A 21,226-nucleotide genomic window follows, 5' to 3' on the forward strand; every position below is an offset into this window, starting at 1 on the left:
TCTTGCGGGTTATTTCCGCCAAACGGGCATGGCTCCATTGCGGGCGGAGCCAAGCTACATAGCACGGCGCCATCCCGGACGGAGCCAAGCTTCCTACTTGCGGGTCCCACCACGGCCGCTGACCGCCACGTCAGCGTGGCCATAGCGCCACAGACCATGGCGTCGTGGTAGCACAACGCCGTCCCCGATGGCGTTATGGTATGGACCTTGGCTCCGTCTGGTGCGGAGCCAAGCAAAAGGGTCAATTCGTGACATCTTTTCTGGAACAGGTTATTTTGTGTGTTGTTACCAGAAATAGGTTAGTTTTGTCAAAATCGACACAGGAGGGTTCGTTCCGGTTGAGCTCGGGACTGGTGCGCCAGCTGTTGTTGCCGGTCAGATCACCGGCCGCCGCGTGCTATAAATTAGCTCTTCCTCTCCCCCTTCCTCCGTACTCCACCTCGACCACCGTTGCCGTTCGCCGCCACCCACAGCTCAGACCAACCACCATCCCATTCCACGCCGCAGCAGCCCAGCCGGAGCCCGGAGCACGCGCGATGGGAGGAGTCGTAGCGGAAGTCGAGTGCGACCGGATCAGGGGGCCCTGGAGCCCGGAGGAGGACGAGGCGCTGCGGCGGCTCGTGGACCGCCACGGCGCGCGAAACTGGACGGCGATCGGGCGCGGGGTGCCCGGCCGGTCGGGCAAGTCGTGCCGCCTGCGGTGGTGCAACCAGCTCTCGCCGCAGGTGGAGCGCCGCCCCTTCACGCCCGACGAGGACGCCGCCATCGCCGCCGCGCACGCCAGGCTCGGCAACCGCTGGGCCGCCATCGCGCGCCTGCTCCACGGACGCACCGACAACGCCGTCAAGAACCACTGGAACTGCTCACTCAAGCGCAGGCTCGCCGTCGCCGTTGAGCTGGACCGGCCCTGCAAGCGGGCGAGCGTCTCGCCGGAGAGCAGCCCGTCGGGATCCGGGTCCGACCGCAGCGACCTCAGCCATGGCGGCGGCGGCGTGTTCCACGGGCAGGTGTACCGCCCGGTGCCGCGTGCCGGCGGGTTCGAGCCGGCCGACTGCGCCATGAGCCGGCGGCACGAGGTGGTGGAGGAAGATGGGTCGGAGGACCCGCTCACGTCGCTCACTCTCTCCCTCCCCGGCACGGACGCCGTTCACCATGTGTTCCTCAACGACAGCTCAAACAGCAACTTCCACCAACCGCCTTCGCCCTCCCCGTCGCTGCCACCCGCTCCAGCGCCCTACCATTTCACCCCTGCGTTCGCGGCGGCGATGCAGGACATGATCCGCGACGAGGTGCGCCGGTACATGGCGGGTGTAGGGTGCGGCGCTGACCTGTCCATGCCGCAGGTGGTGGAGGGAGTGATGCGCGCGGCGGTGCAGCGCGCTGCCGGAGTAGGCAGGATGCAGTGATCAATCTAGGACAGCCGCAATCTGCTCAGTGTAGCATTTCGCTTCATTCTTTAGGATCTGAACTGAAATTAGCAATGGGAGAAACGAAAACAGAGTAAGAATCGGGCAAAGCTAGGCTAAGCCGAAGCTTTGCTTCAGTCTGTACATACATGAATGGAAAGAAAGATGTGCTGAAGTTCCAAGTTCAGATTTCAGCCATGCCATATTTGCTTATTTTACTGCAAGTAGCGAGGCACGCGCGTGATGTGAAGCGGAAAAACTCCTCGCTTTTGCATCTGAAGCGCTGAAACACGGAGATAAATACAGAGTGCTGCAAGTGGTGTAAAATCAAACAAAATATGTGAACTCTAGATCAGGGCTACCAATCATGTACTGAAATTAGCAATTGGAGAAAAAGAAAAGAAAACAGAGGAAGAACTGCGCGAAGCTAGGCTAAGCCGAGGCTTTGCTTCAGTCTGTACATACAGGAATCAAAAATGAAAGAAAACATATGTTGAATTTCCAAGTTCAGATTTCAGCAAAATGTCATACTTATTTACTTTCATGCAAGTAGCACATGTACCCGTGTGGATCTGAAGGTCCTCCCAGTGATAAGTGCTAATTTGCAGTGTGCCCTTCATGGTTCATGGCTGCAAGTATCATCGTTCAGAATATCCACATCATACACAGAAACCTCCTACTATCTTAGAAAAAGCTTCACAGGAGGCGTTGAGCTGTATCGATCGTCACAACCTCTATTGCAGGAGCATTCTCCGCAACATATGTATTCGACTTGGCCTCGTCCTGCTCTGAACCTTGAAACATACATGCTCTTCAGATGTTTATATTTGCACGGCGGAGCTTATTGTCTGAAAGATTCGCTGTTTGCAAACCAAACTCCAACCAAGTCTTCAAATGGCAAATGTATTATGAGCATAAATGTTACATACGATTCAGCCAAGCTGACATGTACACTGCTGGTGTTATAACTAGTACTACAAAGCTTTGAAAACTAAGGAGTAATAATCATGTATCCATGTCCCAAAGAGGTCAACGCCAACACTGGCGCATCCGGATAAACTCAAATTTAGTAGATTCCCCGAGAAACAAGGCTGGTATGAAACATCTACAATATACTCACTATGTTCCTAAATATAAGATATCTTCGGAACTCCCAAAACGTCTTATATTTAGGAACAGTTGTAGCTATCTATTCCCAAGGAGAAACTAAGAAGATAACTCACATGTACTTCGAGCTTTTCAATAACGCCTGTGCTCCGGTGTCCCCCCCCTCGTTCGAGAAATGGTGGTGTGAAACACATTGACGGTCCGGATTGCGCGATACCGGTTGGTTCAGATACGGTGGTAAGTTTGTACTTTGTATTATACGCATTGTACGGGATGGCGTGGCAAAGTAGAGGTGATGACGTGTGATCTTGCGTGTCCGTTCCGTGAGCCTCCGTGTCCCTTGCGTGTCCCCTCCCAGTATAGAAAGGTCCCCCGCCGCATCGCCTTCTCCGTCCCCTTCCATTTCCCCCCAACCGCCCCCAAATTTGGCAAAGAGCAGAGGAGAGGAGAGAGACAGAAAACCCTAGCCCCATTCGACCACATCCATCGCCGGCGATGGAGAGGAAGGGTAGCAAGGCGGCGATGGAGAAGGAGGGGAGCAAGGCGGCATCGGCGTCGTCGGCCGCGTTTGCGGTGCTGCATGCGGAGAATGCGGAAGCCGAGGCGTCGGCGACGGCCTCGGAGGCTGAGCTGCTGGTGAAGGAGCCAGAGGTGGAGGATCTGAAGGAGGGCGGCGCGCAGGGTTCGGTCGCGGCGGCAGATCTGAAGAAGCCCGAGGCGGAAGCGGCGGTTGTCGTGGAAGGAGGGGTGGGAGCGGCGGCGCCGGCTTGGGTAAGCGCATGTTCATACACTTTTAATTTCATTTGCATGCTAGTACGCAGGCGCCTGAACATCAGACTGAGTAAGCAAGTCCCCCAAATTGAGATGCGCGTTAGAGCCCAGCACAATTGCATGGACAGCAGGATTAATTGGCCGCTTATTTCTCTGCTCAAGCGCCTAGATATGCGTCCCGCGGTGTACATGCCCTTAGGGTTTTAGAAATTTGTAGATTGTTGGTTTCACTGCATCCGTGGAGCGAACGAGCAAGTATGTTGACAATGGTGATTTGCATTCGTTGATTTGTAGAGATATCTTGCTATGCCGGTTAATCTGCCTAGAAGCATGGTCTGTGAAATTGTTGATGTGTTAAATTTATGGTGTGGCAGAGATTGTTTCTGGATGATTTGAAAAACTGCTGGCTTTGGATCAAAGCATGACCACCATCACCTGTAAAAGAATCTTGCTTTTGAAGGTTGCTGATTAGAGAAGTTGAAAAAACCTTGTTGCTCTTACTATAATCTGCCATCACATGTAGCTTGCAATTTGCTTGGAATGATTTTTTGAGTAATCTGTAGCCTTTGCTTTGCTGACTTTACTGGAAATGTGTAGTCGGTGTAGATTATATGGTGTTCTGGTCAGTGCATTTGGTCTTTTGTCAAGTTTGCTATTTTGCCAGGAAATTGTATGCAATTGTCCTACCTAGGATGAGATATCTGAAACTTTTGTGCTATTGTGCGGCATGTTGTGTTTCCTGGAGTGTTGTTAGACCTATGTGGTCTGAATTAGGGTGTGTGTGTGTAGTATAGTCATATAATAACTTGTTAGTAAACGGATTCATAGTGCACCTGGTTAGCATGATTCGTATGGTTGTCTTGCGTTGTATTGTTGGGGAAGCTTCTAGCTCCTCTCTATGAGTTCAGAGTCTTTTTCTAGTTGTAGACCTCAAATATGCGTGGAGTTTGAATTGCATTGTTGGATATAGTGGTGGATGTTCTTGCTTCTGTCAAATAAGGGTGATCTTATGGCAGATTTCCTTGATGTCAAATGGGTTGGTCTTGTGTGACTTGCTCACTGTATTTGCTGCTGTGTTATGAATGTGGTTGTCCTAGAATTTAGAAGGTGTCCATGCTGATTATTTTTCATATCCTGATGTAGCTAATCCATTAGCTGAAGGCAACTATGTCTTTGTTGTCTGCTGTTACAAATTGTACAGCTTGTGGAAGCATGTATGCTCAGCTTGTTTGTCAGTATACATGCAGAGTATGGATTGCAGTTTGTTGGAAATGCGCAGACTTGGTCTGCTGTTGTTTGTTTCAGTTAGCCTAGGTCCCTAGCTGTTTGTTTTATATATGGTGTGCACCAGTTTGAAAGATGCTGTGTTGTTTCATTTGAGGTGAAGAAGAAGTGGATGAAGAATAAGAATAAGAATAAGAATTCACTTATACTTGGTAGTTTGGAGTATACATAAGATATAATTAAAGACTAATTAAGATGATCTGTTTGGTATGCATAGTATTTGGATGACATTTTCCTATTGTGGATTAATGTGGGGACTTATGTTATTTGTATGAAGGGTGGTGAAGGGTCCAGGAAGCGGAAGCGCAAGGAGGATGAGGCTGTGCTGCTCCGGCGAGTGCTGCTCCAGTGCTCTGCTCCCGTGCTCGCTCTGTGCTGCTCTGTGCTCCTGTGCCTGCTCCAGAAGTGCCTGCTCCAGCTTTCCCTGGTCAATATGAGCAGTTGGAGGATTCAGATGGCTCCCTGGAGGTGAGCTATACAATTTGTTCTGTAGCAATGCATGTATTTCAGTATGTTTGCTATGTATCTGTAATCTTAACTTGTACAATTTGTTGTTGTGCAGTATGACTCCCAGGATTCATGCGAGTCCGTGGACAGCAGGAACATTGCATCCTTCTGGACCAAGCTGCTGAAGAAGCTGGATGCTGGGGACCTCCCTTTCAAGAAGAGGGGGAGGTACTTCTGTCCATGGCACAAGGTGAAGCCCAGGGATGGCATGCTTGGTAGCCTCAGGCAGCACTGCGAGGAGCTAGCCCATACTGGCAGCTCCAAGCAGATAAGGGCAGAGCATCAAGGGCTTCTCATGGTGCTTGCTAATGAGGATGCATGATGCCTAGTTCCTGTGGATGGTGGTTGATCTGTACATTTGCTTTTGGTTTATGATGTTGGAACTACTGGTGTGAGTTGTGTTGAACAATGTTTGGTTTGCTTTTGAACTGAGTAGTCAGACCATCTATTATAGTGATGGTCTTAATTACTGAATCTGTGTGGATCTATGTTCTGTGTTGAATTATTATGTAGCTGATGATGCTTAGCTCTGTGTTTCATTTGGAATGATGGTGGTTTCATGTTTCATTAATTTGTCAATGAAAGCACAGCTCAAGTTTAGCAGAAGTTTGAAACATAAACAAAAAAATTGTAATCCATCATTGCAAACAAAAATGTGCATGTCTTTCATTAACATGATGAGGGCCTTTGCTGAATCCTACTGTAATAGTAGTGACAAATTTGCATATAGATGGTTAGGTAACATGGCTATGATTTTAATTATATGCTAGCACATTAGGACTAATGCAAATTTAAATATAAAGCAAGTTAAATATTAAAACAAAACATCGAAATATTAGAGCACATCAGCAACAAATCATGCAAATATTAGAGCAGATCAGCAACAGTCCTTGCCTGTAAATATACTAGAGCAAAGGGAAGTGTTTCGACGGAGGGGTTTTCGGATGAGAAGAGGGGGAATGTCGAAAAAATGACAAAACCACCATGGATTGGGCCAAGATTTGGCACAATTGTGAACCTTGTGATGTGAAACCTTGGTTGCTAAGTGTTTTCCCATTTTTGAGTTGGCACCATGGTGGGCCCATGGTGTAGATGTGTCGATAGAGGGGTTTTCGGAGGAAAAGAGGGGGTAATTAATGAAAAATGACCAAACCACCATGGAATTGGGCAAGATTTGGCACAATTGTGAACCTTGTGATGTGAAACCTTGGTTGCTAAGTGTTTTCCCATTTTGGAGTTGGCACCATGGTGGGCCCATGGTGTAGATGTGTCGAGACAGGGGTTTTCGGACGAGAAGAGGGTGAAATTCATGAAAAATGACCAAACCACCATGGATTGGGCCAAGATTTGGCACAATTGTGAAGCTTGTGATGTGAAACCTTGGTTGGTAAGTGTTTTCCCATTTTGGAGTTGGCAGCATGGTGGGCCCATGGTGTAGATGTGTCGATAGAGGGGTTTTCGGAGGAAAAGAGGGGGTAATTCATGAAAAATGACCAAACCACCATGGAATTGGGCAAGATTTGGCACAATTGTGAACCTTGTGATGTGAAACCTTGGTTGCTAAGTGTTTTCCCATTTTGGAGTTGGCACCATGGTGGGCCCATGGTGTAGATGTGTCGAGACAGGGGTTTTCGGACGAGAAGAGTGGGAAATTCATGAAAAATGACCAAACCACCATGGATTGGGCCAAGATTTGGCACAATTGTGAAGCTTGTGATGTGAAACCTTGGTTGGTAAGTGTTTTCCCATTTTGGAGTTGGCAGCATGGTGGCCCCATGGTGTAGATGTGTCGATAGAGGGGTTTTCGGAGGAAAAGAGGGGGTAATTCATGAAAAATGACCAAACCACCATGGAATTGGGCAAGATTTGGCACAATTGTGAACCTTGTGATGTGAAACCTTGGTTGCTAAGTGTTTTCCCATTTTGGAGTTGGCACCATGGTGGCCCCATGGTGTAGATGTGTCGAGACAGGGGGTTTTCGGAGGAAAACGGGGGAAATTCATGAAAAATGACCAAACCACCATGGATTTGGCCAAGATTTGGCACACTTGTGAAGCTTGTGATGTGAAACCTTGGTTGGTAAGTGTTTTCCCATTTTGGAGTTGGCAGCATGGTGGCCCCATGGTGTAGATGTGTCGATAGAGGGGTTTTCGGAGGAAAAGAGGGGGTAATTCATGAAAAATGACCAAACCACCATGGAATTGGGCAAGATTTGGCACAATTGTGAACCTTGTGATGTGAAACCTTGGTTGCTAAGTGTTTTCCCATTTTGGAGTTGGCACCATGGTGGCCCCATGGTGTAGATGTGTCGAGACAGGGGTTTTCGGAGGAAAAGAGGGGGAAATTCATGAAAAATGACCAAACCACCATGGATTTGGCCAAGATTTGGCACACTTGTGAAGCTTGTGATGTGAAACCTTGGTTGGTAAGTGTTTTCCCATTTTGGAGTTGGCACCATGGTGGCCCCATGGTGTAGATGTGTCGATAGAGGGGTTTTCGGAGGAAAAGAGGGGGTAATTCATGAAAAATGACCAAACCACCATGGAATTGGGCAAGATTTGGCACAATTGTGAACCTTGTGATGTGAAACCTTGGTTGCTAAGTGTTTTCCCATTTTGGAGTTGGCACCATGGTGGGCCCATGGTGTAGATGTGTCGAGACAGGGGTTTTCAGACGAGAAGAGGGGGAAATTCATGAAAAATGACCAAACCAGCATGGATTGGGCCAAGATTTGGCACAATTGTGAAGCTTGTGATGTGAAACCTTGGTTGGTAAGTGTTTTCCCATTTTGGAGTTGGCAGCATGGTGGCCCCATGGTGTAGATGTGTCGATAGAGGGGTTTTCGGAGGAAAAGAGGGGGTAATTCATGAAAAATGACCAAACCACCATGGAATTGGGCAAGATTTGGCACAATTGTGAACCTTGTGATGTGAAACCTTGGTTGCTAAGTGTTTTCCCATTTTGGAGTTGGCACCATGGTGGGCCCATGGTGTAGATGTGTCGAGACAGGGGTTTTCGGACGAGAAGAGGGGGAAATTCATGAAAAATGACCAAACCAGCATGGATTGGGCCAAGATTTGGCACAATTGTGAAGCTTGTGATGTGAAACCTTGGTTGGTAAGTGTTTTCCCATTTTGGAGTTGGCACCATGGTGGCCCCATGGTGTAGATGTGTCGATAGAGGGGTTTTCGGAGGAAAAGAGGGGGTAATTCATGAAAAATGACCAAACCACCATGGAATTGGGCAAGATTTGGCACAATTGTGAACCTTGTGATGTGAAACCTTGGTTGCTAAGTGTTTTCCCATTTTGGAGTTGGCACCATGGTGGCCCCATGGTGTAGATGTGTCGAGACAGGGGTTTTCGGAGGAAAACAGGGGGAAATTCATGAAAAATGACCAAACCACCATGGATTTGGCCAAGATTTGGCACACTTGTGAAGCTTGTGATGTGAAACCTTGGTTGGTAAGTGTTTTCCCATTTTGGAGTTGGCACCATGGTGGCCCCATGGTGTAGATGTGTCGAGACAGGGGTTTCCGGAGGAAAAGAGGGGGAAATTCATGAAAAATGACCAAACCACCATGGAATTGGGCAAGATTTGGCACAATTGTGAACCTTGTGATGTGAATCCTTGTGCTGTCAGAAATGACCAAACCACCATTTTGGAGTTGGCATCATTTAAGGCTGGGTAAAAAAAAAATCATAATATTTTTCATAATTTGTATGAAACAATAAAATTGTAACTTTATTCATATTTGATAGATCTTAGTTTACAGACATAGATGTAATGTGCATGAAGTAAAATTTGGAAATTATTATTTGTAAAAACCAGAATGCAATTTGAAACTTTGCATTGAAAATAATAATTACAAATATGGGACTTAAATTGCATTATTATGAGTTGGGACAACTTAATGGGCTTTCGGCCCATTTAATGATTAATGAATGCGTTAACTGGTACATTACGTGCGAGTAGTGCGGGGTGATTGGGTTGAAATAGTGCAGGTCGTGGACTCGTTGACCTAACCTCCATCTTCCCACGTCCGCCGCCGCCCCCCACCTGAACCACCGTCCGCCGCCCCCGAGCTGAACCACCGTCCCGCACCCCGCACATCACCGACCCTCGGACGCACATCTCTGTGGCGGCCACCGTCGTCTGTGCATCGACATCAAGATCTCTCCCGCGGCCACCGTGGGTGTCTGCTGCGGCCATCATCGTCTCTGCCGCGGACATCCTCGTATCTAGGGCGGCCACCGTCTCTGCCTCGACAAACGCAGGTATGCCGCGGCCACCATCATCTGTGACGCGACCATACTCTCTCTCACGGTCGCATCCTCCTCCCTCAACCCTAATTTCCTCACCACATGCGGTATAGATAGTCGTCATCACATGCAACACAAATGAACGATCCCCATAGTCATGTATCTCCACGAAATCATGCATGTTTGTCTATGTAACTGAGTCGTTAATTTATTTGTATTTAGCCAGCCTCAGGTACTTACGACTTGATTCATATTGCTAGCTTGCACTTCATATATGTTAGCACACGGAATACTTCATTGTTATCACATGAAGTTCATACATGTTAGCAGACGAAGTACAGATGTGTTTTCACAGGAAGTTCATATATGATATGACATGAAGTTCAAATCTGTTATCACGTGAAGTTCGAATCTGCTGTTGCATGATGTTGAAATCTGTTATGACGTAATTAAACCCGAGGGTATAGTGTATTAGTTTCATGTGATGCAGTTGTACAATTTTATTTCCTACCTCCTATTAATTTGATGTTGTTCAATTGGTCTGCAGGATGCAAGACCCGGATGGGGAGATTTTCTGTGACATAATTAGGTGGCAGAAAGTCGTAGCAGCAATGACAGACGAGCAACGAGACAAATTACGCACTTGTGCTGTTGGCCGATGCATGATGCAAATTCCATCCAGAAAGATACGGCCACTATTGGTCAAATACATGATGCAGGTTTATGACGAGGAAAAGGGTAGGTTCATCATTGAACCTAGGGTGGGTGAAATATCGGCAACAAATGAGGATGTGGAATGCTTGCTAGGATTACAGGATGAAGGCTTGTCGTCTGCTGATATTTTGGAAGAGGAAGGAGAAGAATGGAAAACAAACATACCTACTAGATTTCTTAGTAAAAAAACTGGCAATTTAGTCATGAAAGATATGATTGATGAAATCATTACATCAAAAGCCACAAATGACGACTTCCTTCGAAGAGCTGTCTTAATTCTTATAGGGCTTGTTCTAGCTCCTACTTCGACAGCTACGGTTTACAAGCCGTTCTATGCATTTGTGGAAACAATGTACAAGTTACACAACTTGAATTGGAACCAATTCACACTTGCATATGTCATGGACCAGATCAGCCCTTGTCGGAGAGGAATATATGTTAGGCAGTGGCCGAAAGGCAATGTTGCAATTTTAGAGGTACATGTCCTTTAATGTTTTTTTTTTTAATTATGTTGCAACATATACTAACTATCCTTTATATTTTTTTTACATGTAGTACTTGTATTGGGAGAAAGTGCAACCTCTTGATGAGATAGCACTATATGCTCGCATCTCTTCACGCCCACTTATGATCAAGCTGACGAAAAGCTGCTTGTAGCCTTGAGAGATAGCTATGATCAAGATAATGGCCGGGGCAAAGGTATCCTTAAGGTAAGCATACATATACCGGCCATTTCATTTATTATAGTTGTTTTGCATATAACTATGTACTGTCAAATATCGTACTGACATATTAAATTTGTTAATTTTAGATTGAAGATAACATCACAGAGGCATATAGGCGACAGTATGGGAAGAAAACAGATGGAAAAAACATGGGTGCAGAAATTAAAAAACCGGGTACTGGAAGGAGCAATGGAAAGGGCAATGGAAGGAGCACTGGGAAGGCTAGTAGCTCGAGAAAACCCGGCCCGTCGTGGGAAATAAAGATGGAAACCACCATGAAGAGGATGATGCAGGATTTTAAGAGGGATATGATGGAAGAACTACCAGAGAGATGCGCGAAGGTGATTAGGCCTAAATAATTATGAACAACAAAGTTCACCACGTATTTAATTATTATTGACATCCTAAAATTTGTTTCCTTGTTGCAGGATGTTGTCAAATTATTAAACAAATCAGGTGTTAGGTACAAGCCATCCGCGGAAACACTTTCAGATCAGTACTGTTATGACGAAGGCTGCGGATCTTACCTCAACGGAGTACTTGAACGGAAAGAATTTGTTTACGACAAAAAAAGTGACACCCGGAGTGTGTCATTACCTAAAGAAGATGTTCACAAGGTTAGTTTCACAACAAATAATGCAGATTAACATGCTTCCACTATTGTGAATAATGTAGATTAACATGCTTTCACCTGCGTCACGTGCTTGTATGTTTCCTTTCCGTAGGTGTCGAAAGAGGACAATAAAGAAGAGGATTACATAACACCTGCAAGGACCAAGTGTGACTTCATAGGGGATGGCACGCCAGACAATCCATGGCAAGTTGCTGAAGATTTTAAGGAGGCCTCTTCATCGGAGGTGCCATCAAATATTTTTGAACCTGCCCTCAAAAATATGAACAAAGAAGACGAACACAAAGAGGCTGCCTCAGAAGGATCAAAAAGCGTCAACAGTGCAACCGGCAAGAATGAAGATGTAAATGGAAAGAGGAAGCGAAAGCTCCCTCTTAAACTGCAGTATCCTTATATCATTGAGAATCGAACGAAACGACAACCTCGAAAAAAGCCAACTCCCGCAATAGGTACGCAACGGAAGATATGTACTTAAATATTTGATTAGTAATGTGATACTAAACACAATGCATTTTTTGTGTACAGCTACTCCGTCCACCAATGATGTTGAAATTCCGCAAGACTCTACTGCCTTAACAGCGGAACACATTGCAGCAGCAGAGCTTTTTGTTCAACTATGTTGCAAGAGTGAGGTAAATGGGAAAAAAATTATCTACAAAAATGATATTGGCGTCACGTTGACATCACAACGGCTTAAAGTGGTTCTAGACCATAAATGGTGTACAGATGATGTAAGTATATTGCTGACGCTTCAACTGTGCACATACTTTTAATGTATGAATTATGCACATGTATGTTTGTGTGTTAACTACACGAAACCTTTGTTTTTCAGGTTATCGATGCTTACATTGGAGATTTGTCTCATCGTGTTGGGGATGATCGGTACTTATGTGCAGCGTGGAGGTCATCATTCCTGCTAGAAGCACATCGCAAGGGCCACAAAACAAAAAATAATAATAAGAACAATGATCTCCTAGCTGTAAGAACTGGAACCATTCAACGAGTTATCGACGAATATTTTAGGCGGGAGAAGGTAAAGTATTCCATCAATATGACAAAATTTAGTAGTAATACTAATTTACATTGCATGTACTCACAATTTTTCCTATCACACAGGCATATTTTCCAGTTAACATATCGAACAATCACTGGACTACCGTGATCATGCACACACCCAAGCAAGAATTCCAAGTTCTTGACTCATTATTTCCATTAAGTGTGACCATAGACAACATCAGACTCAAATCTTGTTTCTTCTACTACATACTGTCTTCAAATTGCATGCGTATAGAAACATCTAATTATCTATATTTGTATAGAGACAACAAATTTCTGCTGACATCCAAGAGTACAACAAATCTACATCTGGATTTTTCCCTGATGTGATAGCTTGGGATATAAAATCATACGATATGCCGCAGCAAAAAGATGGGTCAGTACATGCAAACTACAACTAAATACATATTACGCTACTATTGCATGTACTAACTCAATGAACCGAATTAATTGTGCAGCAATTCATGTGGCTTATTTGTTCTTCAATGCATGGAACATTGGGATGGAGATAAATGGAATAAAGAAATATCACAGGTACTGATATTCTACATGGTGACCAAACACCTTTGTTCCGTGGTACATAAAATGAATAACCGATGCCTATTGTTTGCAGGAGATGATAAACGGATCAAGGAACCTCATTAACGCACAGATAGTTCTAGCAACTTCAAATCTGTTAGAGACGGTGAAAACGAAGGTTGTCCGGATCTCCAAGAGATTTACTAAGTAGATAAAGCTGCAGTGATCATATGTTGGGTTTTAGTCCCGTAGAAGGTTTCCCAGCTTGTGTCAATCTCGGCTTCTGTGAATCTATATGTATGACTTTTAAATACGGTTGGCAAGTACTGTGATTGTGTGATTTTAAGTATTCATCTATATATTAAGCTACTAGTGTGATTGATCTACTAGTGTGATTGATCTATATATTAAGCTAGTAGTGTGACAGAAAAATGTATGTTACCAAAATTTCAACAGCACTTATATGAACAACACTTAGTACTTGGTCCACACAGTACATCTCTCCACACAGTGATAGAACATACATAGTACTTGGTTCAGTTACACAAATATCAGACATAGAGCATCTACTACATTTATTACATCAACATAGTGAAATGCTTCACTCCCAACTTGCACAAATCTCTTGTATGGCCTTCACCTTCTTCAGGTTTCTATCTCTAATATTGAAGAGATCTGCAACGTAATACTCCAGCTTCTTCTTCTCCTCCTTTAGAGTGGCAATCTGCAGCTCTGCCTTCTCCTTCATAACCTTCTCAAGTTCAGCAGCAGATTTCGGAACCATTGCTTCTTGCTCACTACTCAGGTTACCAAGTTGTTTATGCAGTTCAAGGTTTTTCTTTTCCAACTCCCTCTTCTCAAGCACTAGCTGGTAATTGGCAGTAGCATACTCTACATTACCAGAGATTCTGGTTTCCTTTTCCTCCTCAAATGAATGCCACAACTGGAGCAATGCATGTTTCAGAGATTGTGGCCACTCCTGATCCACCCAAAATACCGTCTCACAAATATTTTCCTGAAAAGTATTTTTATTCCAAAATTTAGTACAAGTTTTCATAAACCAATGTAGCTCAAAAATATGGTGCTAAATATGACACAAGGTTTTCTTTTGCTACATTTTCTAAATGCACTAGAACTGTCACAACATTTTCTAAATGCACAAGGATTTCTAAATGCACAAGATATTGAAGAGATGTTCGTACCTTGCATCCACATCCCAAGAACCTCCGGCCCGTGTTCGTCCCCTCGAATGCCACATACTTGTGGCACGGCAAGTGATGGTGGCAGCGCTCCGGCCCAACATGAACACCAGCGTAATCCGGGTCATACATGCTCTCTGGGACCTAAATCACAAGATAAAATGCAACCAATTCGAATAGAACAGAGTAAATCAACTAATTCCCAAATTTTACCAAACCCTAACCCTAGCTCAACACGTACCCGAGACGTTGGGCTCAGATCGGCCTCATGTGCGAACTCAGAGAGCAGACTGTCTTGGCTGCTGCTCTCATCGTCGTTCCACGACGGCATGGCAGGGGCGGCGTTCCTGCGGCGGCGGACGTGCGATGGCGGCGGACGGGAGAAGGGGAGAAAAGAACAGAATGACCCCAACGCACGGGCCTGGCCGGGTCGTTTTGACCTGTCTCCGTTGCCACGTCAGCTTGACTATGGACCCCACCTGTCAGTTTGATGCTTAACCCGCTTAACCGAGCTCATTTCGCGAAGTGGTGGGTATCTGTCACGCTGTTAGATCAAACTGTTGGTTTTCTGTCAAAAATATGAAAGGCGGTGCTTTTTTTAAACCATAGCCGCAATTGTGGTGGGTTTTTGTAATTTCCTCAGCACATGCGGTATAGATAGTCGTCATCACATGCAACACAAATGAACGATCCCCATAGTCATGTATCTCCACGAAATCATGCATGTTTGTCTATGTAACTGAGTCGTTAATTTATTTGTATTTAGCCAGCCTCAGGTACTTACGACTTGATTCATGTTGCTAGCTTGCACTTCATATATGTTACCACACGGAATACTTCATTGTTATCACATGAAGTTCATACATGTTAGCAGACGAAGTACAGATGTGTTTTCACAGGAAGTTCATATATGATATGACATGAAGTTCAAATCTGTTATCACGTGAAGTTCGAATCTCCTGTCGCATGATGTTGAAAACTGTTATGACGTAATTAAACCCGAGGGTATAGTGACGTAATACAACACATAATGAGCAATGACTACAGCTTCATATAGCCAATGACTACATAAAACATATCGGCATGCCAACTCAAGCTTCATAATGTCGTGCCAAGTTCGTCCTTCAAAATAAGTCATTCATCATCCTGACCTCCTATAATATGCGCAACATGCCTGCAATTAACAAAACAGATGATAAAGTAAATAACTAAAGTTTAAAAGGATTCATAAATAATTGATCGCCAGGAAAAATTTATACTCTCACCTAGGATTCAGGTCACACTTCAAGCTACGTTTGGTGTGTCCAGCCTTTTTGCATCTGGTACATCGAATCCCCCTACCCCGCTCGTCATACGATAATGGCCTTCCATTCATTGTCACGGGTCCTTGTCCATCATCTCTACGCTTTCGTTTCTTAGGCGCACCTCGAGCAGCAACTTGAGCAGGGTCACCCAATTCATTTACATTAGTATTCACCGAGTTTGTGAGACGGTTGGGTACATTATCATACTCCATCTTGTTTGAAATAATGTCAGCATAAAATGCCTTGGTCCGCTCGAACAACAGTGGATCTTTGTATGCAACTTGCAATGCTTCAGCTTGTAACACATTCAACTCCGTAAATCTTTGTCGCTCCTCCGCTACGGGAAAACCCCAATCATGTAGATCGCTCGTGCGCCTCATTGTAAGCCACCCCTAGCTTGTTTAGAGAATCGCAGAAGAACTAAACAACCCGGTATTTCATCCAAATCCAGCACATCAAGTACATGCGAGAATATGCTTGCAAGGAAGTCCCCTCCGGATCATCCTTCGACAGCTGCACTCTACTAATTTATCCGAGTTGGCCGGTTTATAGTCAACATAAAACTTTGCATGCTTTCTCTTTTTCCAAGCAACAACAAACTGCATCTCACCTTCTGTTCCCTTATACTGATCTATAACCTCAATGCCTTCTATTTTGTATATCTCTTGCTGCAATATATAAAAGTTTGCCGGAGTGAATACCTTTGCGGCAGCTCTCTCAATTCTCCTCAAATTGGTTCTTGATGCAGGTGATGTCACGTGAACCGATGCGGTCATCTTTTGCCTCCGTCTCTCTAATGCGCACTATAGCATTCTCGTAGTGCAAAATCAAATCCACTAGTGTCATACCGTAGTCTAGGTGTAGGTGAAGACATGAGTTAAGACTTTCACTTCGCTGATTGCTTTTCATACCAAGCCGTAACCCTCGGATAGGTACGCCGCTGCCCATAATCTCCTCTTCTTGTACATTCTTTTCAGCCACGTCTGTTTTCTCCGTCTGCCATTTACGGATAAAGCGTGCCATCTTTCCTCGAATATATCCGGTGTGGTCGTGTAATACAACAGAGCCGAAACTCACTCAACGACTTGAAACTTAGGTGCCGAGCCATGTTCTTTTCAATGTGCCATGAACAAATACGGTGCGACTGCTCCGGAAACACACTTCGAACAGCTCTAATCATCGCACTATCGGCATCGGTGATTATTGACTTGGGTTTCTGCTGCAACATAGCTTTCAAAAAAGTCTTCAGTAACCATACATACGTGCTTTCCTTCTCATCTGATAAGATGGCACACGCAAAAACTGTCGTCCTCCGGTGATTGTTAATTCCAACAAACGGAACAAATGGCATACCATATCGGTTCATCTTATATGTACTATCAAACACAAGTACGTCTCCATAATCATTGTAATCCTGCCGGACTGAGCATCACACGAACAAGCTTTTCAAACGACCTTTACTATCAACGTCGTACTCAAAAAAAAATCAGCAAACTTCTTCCTCCGGTTCTCCATCATGGCAATGGCTGAGCTAGCATCACCACCTGCAAGTAACTTTCTCTTCTCCACTGCAGCACATGTTGTACAAGTCCTTCCTCGTAAACCCAACAGGTGGTGTACCGACCATACTTGCCGAGGAAGGTATCCATGATCACATGCTTCCTAACCCCAGTTTGCCAATGCTAATATCTCCGCTTCGGAAATCTTTTATCCTCCTATGTGACCATAAAAATGGGCTCTCGCTCGGATTCTGCACACTTATGACTGTGCTTGTAAACAAATTTTGCAACTCGCCAAACCCCGAACCTCTATCAAGCTTCACATCCAACTCCGCTTTACAATTGCAACGTGACAAAGGTCTCAACCTACGAGTGCGGTTGTCCATAGTCAGAAACTTGCTGTTACGTTTTCCTTCCCGAGAACACACAAACCGCCTTCTGCGAACTATTTTGTTAGCACCCTTAGTCTCTTTGAACTTGAACTTTCTTACACTGAATCCCTCTTGTCGAGCATATCCATTATAAAAAGTATAGGCAGCTGCCTCAGACACAAAGGTCTTCTCCATTACTTCCCAGTAAAACTTCCTCTTATCTTACGTATCACTCTCATCTTCATCCTACTGATCCATTCTTTTTCTTACCAACTGATTTCACCCGCATGCACAATTGGATAACATTTAAAACAATTTTTTTAACGCCATGGCCGCGAGTCATACAACGAATGAATTCATAAATCTTACATGTCTTCTTCTAACAGGTTCTTCTATAGTCTCCAAGTCTGAATCACCGTAATAGTCGTAAGAAGAATTATCGCCAACTAAGACCTGACCAAACAAGAAATATTAACGGCCATGTCACGACTATATAAAATGCATTGTTGACTTATTAAATATAAATTAAACATACATATCACCTAATAATATTTAAATGCATACCTCATCAACAAAACCACAGTCCAATCTCTCGTCATCAGTTGCCTCCTCCACAACATCACTCTGAATCTAATTCATTTTAAAACATGTCAACATCAATTCACATTATCACACATTCCATATTTTTATGCAATCACACAATTATTACTACAAAACTCACATTATCAGTGTCAACATCTTCTTCTTGCTCTACATTATCATCTTCTACATCAACACCATCTGCATCCATCTATTAGCAAAAATAAGCACAATCAGTATTTAACAACTTACATGGAACTACTAAATAAAACTAGTACTTCCGTTTCACTCACACTTTCGTCGACATCATCGTCTCCCCAACTTTGTTCATCTTCACGAGGTGCATTATAGTTGGCAGACGAAATATTGAATTCCTCTTCATCTGTATTTCCGCTTTCGTACTCCATTGAACTTGCACTCAAATCTGAAACGTCCATCGCCTGTTCAAAGTAACAACCAAAATAAGTACATCTCAAAAAAGGAGCTCCAAACCCAAACCCTAACATCTACCAAATCATGAACATGCAATTACTTTGTACAATCAATTACCTACCACGAACGAACAATGATCCGCCAAACCCTAACGCCGCCTCTAGCAGCAGGAACAACCCGCGTGCGATCCTTGCCCAGCCTCCTCGTCGCCGGATCCACCTCCCGCCTCCACGTCCGACCTTGCACAGCCTCCTCGTCGCAGGATCCGCTTCCCGCTCCACGTCCGACCTTGCCCCAGACTCCTCGTCGCCGGATCCGCCTCCCGCCTCCACGTCCGACCTTGCCCAGACTCCTCGTCGCCGTGCGCTACGCCTTGCCGCCCCAACGTCGTCCTCCCTGCCGTCTCCCTCCCGATGGACAGAACCTTCCAAACCCAAACGAGGACGAGCTATGGCGCACACGAAGGAAACCGCTACGCCTTGCCGTTCCCAACGTCGTCGTCCCTGCCGTCTCACTCCCGATACAACCTCTCAAACCCTAAGGAGAACCAGCAATGGCGCACACGCAAGGATTCGAATCTTTCCCCGTAACCACCGCCTATCGCCGGCATCAACTCCACCTGATCGACGTAATTATCGGGTCCAACTCCAATTCTAATGACGTGGGGCCGGCGGAAACCGTCTTCACCTAAGATACGTACAATATCTACGTGGCATCCGATCATCTATGTGGAAAATGACGTGGAGTATAATTATACGCGACTAATACGGCCCCACCGTCTCCAACGGGTATCCCACCTGAACGTCGTTCACCAGGGGGGGGACACCGGAGCACACCCCTTTCAATAACCGGAGTAACCCTCGGAAAAGAAAGAAAATATAGAACATCTACAACATACTCCCCCAATTCCTAGAACCTTGTCATTATCTTGACAAAATAATGTCACTAGTAACTGTACATGCCTGAGCCGATAAAACATGTGAGGGCTACCTAGCATCCACTGGATATGAAACATAAAAGAGCAAAGGTTGTCACAAAATCAAGCCACACAAAAAAAAAAACCGAGTCGCTCCTCTTGCGTCGCTCCTCCAGGCGACCGAGAGGCGCAAACCCTAGCCGCCGCCCCGTCCGTCCTCCCTCCCCTCTCCCCCTCCTCGTCGCCCGTAGAGGTGCTGCCGGCCGAAGACCGCGGCGCCGGTGAAAGGGCGGCGGGGATCTGGCCCTCGGCTGCGGCCCCTGACTCCTAGCACGGCCGCATGGTAGGAAGGCTGTTGTGCTGGGCTGGCCGGGGCAGAGGCCGCTGCCAGGCGGCGCTCTCCGTCCCCGACGCGACTCCCCTTGGTCGGTGACTCCGGCAGCCGTTCCTCCATCCGTGGTGGCGGGTGGCTCTCGGGATCTGGCGGCGGCAGCCTTCGGTGCTACGGGTGGTGTTCTCGGTGGCGGCCCTATACGCCGGAACGGCGGCTCCGGATGGTGGCAGCGGCATCGTCTTCTTCGCGGCGAGCGGTGGCCGTGAGTGCTAGCCCGCGGCCCTGGCCGTGTGGGCGGCAGGGTAGCGGCGAGTGTCGGTGCGGCGTGCGAGGTTCTTCGTCCACCCTGATCTAGGGAGATCTACATCGTTGACCGGTGAAACTCTTGTCCTCCGGCTTGATATGCGATCTCGCTGGCTGGATGGTGGTGGGGTTTTCAGAACCGGGGGAAACCCTTGGCCGGTGGTGGCCACGATGTCGTCGATGCCCTGGCTCCGGTTCCCTCCTTGCAGGCTTCATTGAGGTTCCCCTTCCCCCACCCACCCCCTGCCCTGGGTGAAAACCCCAACCCCTACGTGGGCGTTGGCGGCGGCTCGACGTCGTTCCCTTTCTTGAAGGCATCGCCTGGGGCTGCAGGGATGGTTGTCGAGTTTCTGGCTATTGGTGGTGGTGCTTGGCAATGCTTCTTGTGTGGCGACGACCCTGGTTTGGAGACTACAAGCTCCTGTCCGGTGGTAGTGGTTGTCTCTTGTATGCCGGTCTTCCTGTTGAGCCTGCGCTCTGCAGCTTGCGTGTTCTCGGAGACGATGCCTCGGGTTGGCAATGGCCGTGGCGAGGCAACAGGCCTTGGTCTCTTCTATGAACATTGGTTTGATTTTGCTCTGGAGTGTTCTTGGGGGAATCTTTCTGCCTGCCAACGGTGCGGCGCCCTTCGATCCGGGGCGAGAGGGAAAGGTCCTTCTTTAGAGTCAGAGACCGCGAGTGTGTCTCCATGTGTTCATTTGAAAGCGATGCAAGCCGTTCTTCCGCTGTTGATGCCTCCCTCTGTCCCTGCTCCTCTTGGTGGCGGAAGACGATGGTCTTGGCGCCTAAAGCGAAGCTTTCTTTTTTATCCTTTGTTTGCTTTTGTCGCTGTGTGGCCTATTAGCTGTGTATGCGTTGTAAGCACTCTGTATCAGCCGGTTTCGTGGCTTTATTAATTTAAAGCTGGGTTAAGGACTTCTGCTTTAAAAAAAATCAAGCCACGCAACGCAACGCAAACTAAGACGAAATTTGAAGCAAAGTTGTGGCGACATCATACATACCTTTCCTTGTTCAACTTCAAACTGCAATGTGAGGCGTCGCACCTCCGGGATCCCATTGAGAAGTACAGTAGTATCAGACTGCTGAAAACATGTACCGGACGGAGAACAGCACTTGTGCGTTCTCTAGTTTTGATGCATGGTGTAGAGCAATAGGTATGCACGGCCCTGTCGTACACAAAGCTGGAGAGCATTGCAGCATGGAGCTCTATCTTGGTTATGGTGCAGTCGGAGCGCGATCCGCAAGTACTACAGGTGAGATAGTGGCCGAACCAGTGTCAGTTCATCCTGGAGATAGCATCTGATCATG

General features: G+C 46.2%; 3 protein-coding genes across 3 annotated transcripts; 2 read left to right on the top strand and 1 right to left on the bottom strand.

Moving 5' to 3' along the window:
* Window positions 1–363: 363 nt before the first annotated feature.
* LOC127316741 (transcription factor MYB77) lies at window positions 364–1,588 on the top strand. Its single transcript, XM_051347208.2, has one exon. It carries the CDS (start codon window positions 537–539, stop codon window positions 1,404–1,406), a length of 870 nt encoding a protein of 289 aa, XP_051203168.1. The 5' UTR covers window positions 364–536; the 3' UTR covers window positions 1,407–1,588.
* Window positions 1,589–10,734: 9,146 nt separating this feature from the next.
* On the top strand, window positions 10,735–13,192 carry LOC127314966 (uncharacterized). Its single transcript, XM_071824434.1, has 9 exons — window positions 10,735–10,749; window positions 10,862–11,116; window positions 11,204–11,392; window positions 11,501–11,855; window positions 11,932–12,038; window positions 12,239–12,385; window positions 12,726–12,838; window positions 12,921–12,996; window positions 13,076–13,192. Exons 1-9 carry the CDS (start codon window positions 10,735–10,737, stop codon window positions 13,190–13,192), a joined length of 1,374 nt encoding a protein of 457 aa, XP_071680535.1.
* A 4,501-nt stretch (window positions 13,193–17,693) lies between these two features.
* On the bottom strand, window positions 17,694–18,640 carry LOC127314964 (uncharacterized). Its single transcript, XM_071824435.1, has 4 exons — window positions 18,227–18,640; window positions 18,076–18,144; window positions 17,919–17,984; window positions 17,694–17,807 (listed from the first exon to the last, which is right to left on the bottom strand). The coding sequence occupies exons 1-4, from the start codon at window positions 18,437–18,439 to the stop codon at window positions 17,694–17,696; spliced, it is 462 nt and encodes a 153-aa protein (XP_071680536.1). The 5' UTR covers window positions 18,440–18,640.
* Window positions 18,641–21,226: the final 2,586 nt, after the last annotated feature.

This window comes from Lolium perenne, chromosome 7 (genome assembly GCF_019359855.2).
Source record: "Lolium perenne isolate Kyuss_39 chromosome 7, Kyuss_2.0, whole genome shotgun sequence".
Classification (NCBI taxonomy): domain Eukaryota; kingdom Viridiplantae; phylum Streptophyta; class Magnoliopsida; order Poales; family Poaceae; genus Lolium; species Lolium perenne.

Excerpts from the sequence above, each read along its gene's own strand:
- LOC127316741 (XM_051347208.2), top strand. The coding sequence starts at position 537 with ATGGGAGGAGTCGTAGCGGAAGTCGAGTGCGACCGGATCAGGGGGCCC.
- LOC127314966 (XM_071824434.1), top strand. Across the intron at positions 11,393-11,500 it reads CTAAAGAAGATGTTCACAAG|GTGTCGAAAGAGGACAATAA; the intron begins GTTAGTTTCACA and ends TCCTTTCCGTAG. Across the intron at positions 12,386-12,725 it reads AGAACAATGATCTCCTAGCT|AGACAACAAATTTCTGCTGA; the intron begins GTAAGAACTGGA and ends ATATTTGTATAG.
- LOC127314964 (XM_071824435.1), bottom strand. The coding sequence starts at position 18,439 with ATGTTAGGGTTTGGGTTTGGAGCTCCTTTTTTGAGATGTACTTATTTT. Across the intron at positions 18,145-18,226 it reads ACGATGATGTCGACGAAAGT|ATGGATGCAGATGGTGTTGA; the intron begins GTGAGTGAAACG and ends TTTTGCTAATAG. Across the intron at positions 17,985-18,075 it reads AAGATGTTGACACTGATAAT|ATTCAGAGTGATGTTGTGGA; the intron begins GTGAGTTTTGTA and ends AAAATGAATTAG.